The sequence below is a fragment of the Hipposideros armiger genome, unplaced genomic scaffold, assembly GCF_001890085.2.
Source record: "Hipposideros armiger isolate ML-2016 unplaced genomic scaffold, ASM189008v1 scaffold_582, whole genome shotgun sequence".
Classification (NCBI taxonomy): domain Eukaryota; kingdom Metazoa; phylum Chordata; class Mammalia; order Chiroptera; family Hipposideridae; genus Hipposideros; species Hipposideros armiger.
In genome coordinates, this window is record NW_017731932.1 from 515802 (window position 1) to 522041 (window position 6240).

General features: G+C 60.1%; 1 protein-coding gene across 1 annotated transcript in view; it reads right to left on the reverse strand.

Annotated features, from left to right (window-relative positions):
- Positions 1–5519, reverse strand: part of RTN4RL2 (reticulon 4 receptor like 2) — a 24612-nt gene extending 19093 nt beyond the window's left edge. The window contains exon 1 of the mRNA XM_019624208.1: positions 5124–5519. Within this exon, the coding sequence (XP_019479753.1) occupies positions 5124–5154 (31 nt within the window). The 5' untranslated portion in view covers positions 5155–5519. The remainder of the gene's footprint in view (positions 1–5123) is intronic.
- Between the last annotated feature and the right edge of the window lie 721 nt (positions 5520–6240).

The window sequence follows — 6240 nt, forward strand, 5'->3', positions numbered from 1 at the left end:
CACACACACACACACACACACACACACACACACACACACACACACACACACACTTTCCTGCAGCTTTCACCTTCAGAGAGTGTCTCTACAGCAGGAAGGGTGTTAGAGGCCAGCGGGGGGCGGTGGGTCTCTAACTGAGGCCACCAGCCACCTGCAACAGAATCAGGTGGGGGTCCCCGGAAAGAATGCAGCTTCCTCAGCCCTGCCTGTGCAGCATCAGAATTCCCGGGCGAGAGCCAGGGAATCTGCATTCCACACCCCAGGCTCTTCTCATTCAATGTCACTTAGAAAACAACATTTTTTTCAAAGTAACTTTTGAAAGTTGGATGTGGTCCACCCTTCTTACGCTGCAGATTGAGAAGTAAGGCCAGGGCGGCCCAAGGGCCAGGGGGCTAAACAGGCATGTCTAGGTCCCTGTATTTCTGTACTGGAGGGAGTGGGGGTGTCATCCATCCCTGCCCCTGGCCTTCTGGCCCTCACTGCAGCTGCTAAAGGTCTGAGCCAGAACCAGCTTTGACCTGTACCCTTTATCATGACTTCCAGGTGGCTCCTGGGAGTTCCTTCTGGCAGGTTTGCTTGGGGAGAAGAGGAGCCTGCATCCCAGAGGCCGAGCAGTCATTCCCTGGGCAAATATCCACTGAGCACCTTCTGCCCCAAGCAGTGTGCTAGGCCTATGAAAGCAGAGGGGAGGGAGACTGGGCCTTGGACCCAAGGGCCTCAGCTGTGGGGCTCCCTGGGGTTCAGAGACCTGGGGGGAGACTGAGGATCTGTGACTGTGCATGGTACTTGATGCCCCGTAAGTGCTGAGTGCAAATGCCTGTGTCTGACTGAGCCCCGTGCTCACTACATGAAGAGCTGCTGAGGCCGGGGTGTGCACGTGGCACTCACAGATCCCGAGTGTGGCCTAGACATGGATGCTCTGGTGTGCCTCCTCCCATGGGGGAACACACACGTGAGAGTAGGGGACCCCATGCCCCATGTGCGTGGTACATCCCGCTCCTCGATTTTGGGCCCCACCACGAGCATCACGGGCCTGCACGAGCGTGTGCCGGCTGTCCCCCGCGTGTGTGTGAGTGCCGGCCCCGTGCGTGTGTAGGCTGGGTGTGATGTAATACTCAGTGACACAGCGGCTGCTGTTCCATTCGTTCACACCACCTCCGCGTTTCTCGGCCTTCTCACCCCTCCCCCGTGCGGCGTTTCACGATTACTTTCTCCTCCTGAGTTTTTCAGAACCACGTGGGGTGGAGGAGCATGTCTTTCACCCCTTATCTGAACCTGGCAGGGGTGGGGTGCTGGAGCGTGTAGGGAACCCTGGGTGGGTTTCAGCAGGTCTGAGGTTTGGGGCTTAGACCAGGTTTCAGAGCTGGAAAGGTCCTCCAGATTCATCTGGTTCAAGCTCTTGTTCTACTGAGGGCACAGCTGGGACTCAGAGAGGGCAAGTGACTTGCCCAAGGTCACACAGCAAAGTGGTTAACAGGGCAAGGACTAGAAAGGAGTCTCCTGATGCCCAGCCAGGGCACTTCCCTTCCTGGCAGAGTCACCCTCTGAGCTCGCTTCCCCAAGGACTTGATGCCAGAGGAAGCCAGATCCTTCTCTGATCCCTTAATCCTACCCTTTATCCACAAGCTCACAGGAGTGTGAGCTCTGAAGGCTGCCAGCCCTGGTGGGGACTGGAGCTCTTTCCCCAGCCTCTCGGGCTGATTGGCACCCCAGGAGAGACAGAGGGAAGGATGTGCAATCCCAGAGTGCTCCAGAGTCAGGGGCCACTCCCTGGCATAGGGGCTCTTCTAGCCTGGAGGCTGAGCGTGGCAGGAGCCAGCATCTCTCACCCACAGCTCCCTGGCCCCCTATTTGCCCACATTAGGGGGCTCCTCTCTTCTTTCCCCACACCCTCCCCTTTTTGTCACCATGTCCCCCATCATGGCCCACCTCCCCAAGCCTGGGATGATGTTCCCTGCAGGCTCTTTGAGGAGGGGCTCTGAGCACCGGCCCCTCCATGACAGCTGCTGCGTAACAGTGACTCTGTTGCCATTTCTGGCCCTCACTGCCGTTTAAAGCAGCTGTAACCCAAGGAGCCTCATCCATAATTCAGGCTGCGGCTCTCACTGGAGGCAAGGAGGAGGGGAAGGTGGGGGGCTCTGGGTTTCTCTGCCCCCAGGCCTGGCTGGAGTGCTCCTGGGCAGAGGCAGCAGGGGCTGGTGAGCTGTGTGTGCCTTTCTCTCCTTCCTCCGCCCTTCTTCCCTGCCCAGTCTGTGCCCTTTTCCTTCACACCACGGTCCCCTCTCCACCCCCTCCTTCTCAGGGCTCTTCATCACCACTCCTTCCCTCCAGGCCTGTGTCCTCCCTCTCTCTCCAGGACCACGGTTCCACTCCACCCACCCTTTGTGAATCCGCAGCAAAGACTGGGCAAGATGAACAGGGTATCAGAACTAGAAGGGGGTTACCTCAGTGGCTATCAGAGCAAACCCCTTATTTCCCACGTATCACCACTGAGGGCCGGAGAGGGGGCAAGGTAAGCTTCTGAGTGAGCAGCCCAGGTCTCCTAACACAAATCTGACAGTCTGTCTTCAGTATCTTTCTCGAAGCCTTCATGTCATCTCCCTGCTGCTACATGGGCCAAGGAAAGCCCTTTCTAATAGCATCCCCACCTCTCCGCTCACCTCATCCTCTCTCTTTCCTCTTCTCCTTTTTTTCTAAAGATAGCAGGTAATGGTAGAGTTGCAGGGAAGTATACAGCAGGGATGGGCAGGAACCATCTGTTATGATACACCTACTGTGTGCCAGGCACTGTATTTGTACATCTTTGCGCATAGAATACAACATAACATAAACCCTGTAAGATCAATATTATGGTACCTAGTTTGCAGATGAGGCTCGGGAGGCTCAGAAACAGGAAATGAGTTGCTTCAGGTCATGCAGCTGGTACAGGTAGAACCCAGAATGGACGAACGTGTGTCTAAAGGGACTCGCTGGCCTTCTTTGGAGACCTCATATCATCCACAGAAACCACCCCTGGGCATGAGAGATGTTGCCCTCTGGGTAAAGGGAGGAGAGAAATTGTACCCAGGTGCACAGGGATGGGCCAGCTATGACTCTGGGTCTGTTTGGCTGTTCAGGGTAAAGACAAGGAAGCGATGCAGGCTCTTTCTGTAACTTTCCTCTGCTGGGCCCCAGGTTGGGGCTACTCTTGGTGGGGGTGGGGGCTGTTGGGAGTCAAGGAGAGATGACCAGTGTCCAGAAGATATGGCCAGAACTGAGCAGGGGAGGGAGTGGAGAGAGGCCAGGGCATGGTACCCATTCTGGAAGGCTGAGGTGCTCAGAGCCAAAAAGTATCCATGCCCCTAGGGACCACTGTCAGGGACTCTGGGCTATCAGTCGCTCTGGAATACCAAGTCTCAGAAACAAAGTTCTCATCCCCGGAGCCACCCTTTGGTTTGGAGGCCCCAGTGAAAGAAGGAACTTGAAGAAGAGGCAGATGGGCCCAGGGTAGAGGGCAGGAGCCAGGGTGCCAACCCACAGGGCAGAGTGGCTGGTATAGAGTGGCCCCAGGAAAGGGTGCTTCCTGGAAAGGGAGTCAAGGCCTCTGGCTCTGAAGGAGGGGCACAGGGTCCCAGGTGAGAAGCAACAGTTCCATGCCCAAAAGGCTGGGGAAGGGCTGGGGCCTACCAGCAGATGCTGAGGGGGCCAGGGCTGAGGAGGTGGGAGCCAGGAGCAGAATGGAGGTGGTGGCGATGCCAGTGACGCAGGGGCCTGGGGAGGCACTGATGGTGACGGAGGTTTAGGCTGCTGCAAACAGCTTCTCACTCTGCCAGAATGTAACACCCCAAAATAAGCAGGTAGTGGCAGGATCCGACGTGGGGCCGAGAGATATAAATGGCAGCGTGGAGCCAGTCAGGGTGCCCACCCTCAGAGGCTGCCACCCCACGCGCGTGTCCTCCTCTCTTCCCCTCACAGCCACCCCACAAGACCCTGAGCTCTGAGCTCCAGGTCTGGCCGCTGACCACTCCCTGAGAGAAGGGATGTGACAGGCAGGCGCTTTGGGAATGGAGGGCTTCCCACGTGGAAGTGGTTACCAGAAGCCTCTTTGTCTCATCCCCAGGCAGCACCCCCCCAAGTCCCTTTCTCCCCTCCCTTTCTCTTTCTCCTCCCCTTTCTCTCTTTCCAGCCCCCATCCCCACCCTGATCAGTCCCCAGCCCCTCTCCCTTCTATGGCTCCCGTCCCCAGCCCTGGCTGTCATCCGAACCCTCTTCCCTTGTTCCCGGCACTCCAGCTCCATCCCCGTCCCCACCCTCCTCTGGTTTCTGATCCTTCCACTCCCCCTTCCTTCCAGGGACCAGTCCTCATGCGCTTTTCCGACACCCCTAACCCCAGATTCTGGGTGTTTGTGCCTAGCCTGCTTTCCACCCCTCTGCTACTCTGGTCTTCCCTCTCCTTTCCTCCTCCTAGGTCCTCACCTGGGTCCCACTTCTCTCCAGCTTTTCCCGTCGAACCTTTCCTCCTCTTCCTCCTCCCCCTCCCTGTCTACTTCCTCGGTGGTTGACTGCCCCCCTCCAATCCTCTTCCCCCCACCTCTTCCGCACCCCACCCCCAGTCTCTGGCCCACACCCTTGGCTGTTACCCAATCTGTGGAACTATCCCCTTTCCCCCCCTCCATCTGTCCAATAGGGGGGATTTGGATTTCCCTCTGCGCCCCCTATTCTCCCAGACAGCCCCCTACCCACATCCCCTGTCCTCCCAGGTGACTGGAAAGTGCTGAGGCACGGGGCACCAGGAGTTGCTGAGTCGGCGCTTCCACAGCCGGCCCGAGTCCTCAGCGTCCCCGAGAGCAGGTGGAGCCGGGACAGCGGAACCTGAGCCTCCCTCCCCCCCCACTCCGGGCCCGGTCCGCCTGCCCCCTGCGTCCCCCTCGGTCACGAGCTCCCCGCACATCCCGGCAGGCTCCGAGCCGGGTGCACTCTTCCAGCCTGCAGCCCTGGGGGCGGGGCCCCAGGGCTAAGCCTTTCCCCCCTCGCCAGGCTACCCCCACACCCCACGACTGCCCCATCCTCGCGCTTTGGGGGCCGGGGCGCCCGGCTCTCCTCCCCAGGATGCCCTCCGCCCTCCGGAGGACTGGGTTCCCTACCTTGCAGCAGGCGCCTGAGCCCGGGCAGCATCTTGTCTCGACGCTCGGGGGAGGGGGCCGCGGGGGGAGGGCGCTCCCACTCGCTCCCTGAGCCCGCCAGACAGACGGCGGGGACTCCGCGGGGCTCCGGGAGGGCCCGGGAGTCCCCGGGCTGTGAGGCAGGGCCGCGGCACTCTACCCTGCGCCCCCCGGGCTGCGGGCCTCGGGAGCAGCCATCGGCCCCGACGGGACAGGGCGGGGCGCGATGGGGCGGGGAGGGCCGGAGCTGGCCGTCGACGCCCGGTGCCGGCGCCCCCAGCAGCTCAGGCGGCGCGAGAGTCAGTCAGTCTGTGGGTCCGTGCGCCCCGGCTGCGCGCCGAGGGAGAGTGGGGACAGCGAGGATGCTCTTCCCAACCACCCCCACTCCTTCCCGCACTCGCTGGCTCCGCCCTCGCTTCCAAGCTTGCCGACTTAACCCTTTCCTGGCTACCAGGAGGCGGGAGCGCCTCTTTAGCCCCCTCCATGCCGGCCCCCACCCCTCCTTGGGGAACTCCGAGGGCTGTGTTCTGTCGCCTTCGCGGCGCCACGCTTCTAGAGAAATCCCTTCCAGAGGGGGTGAAGTAGCGTAAGGGAACCCCGTAGACGTGTCCAGTTCCCCTCCCCCAACTTTCCCGGAGGAGATGGGCTCTCGGGTCACCCCCCTTCCCCCCGCGGCGTCCGGGGCGCCAAGGTCCAGGTCTCCAACATTTCTCTCCCCTGGGAGCGCTCCAAGATTCCGCTTTCCCTTCCTTTCCTAGACCCCAAGCCATGAGAGTGTGCGACTGTATAAGAACAGTAGATGCAAGAAGAGTTTGTGTGTGGAAGATGGAGTGCATAGAAGTGTGCACGCGCGCTCAAGGACGCTTGTGCAGGTGTGACCGAGTGCTTGCACGTTATCTTTTATACTCCCACGGAAGCGGGGTGGAGGGTGGAGGGCACGTGAGTGTGCGAATGGGTGAGCCTCTGAGTGCCTACCCGCGTGCTTCTTTGCGCTGGTGGGAAATGTGAGGCTGTGCGAGAGTTTGGCGGAGCCAACTTGGGGATGGGTGGCCAGGGTACTTGTGTCTGAGTATGTATATGCCCCTTGATTCATTTGCGA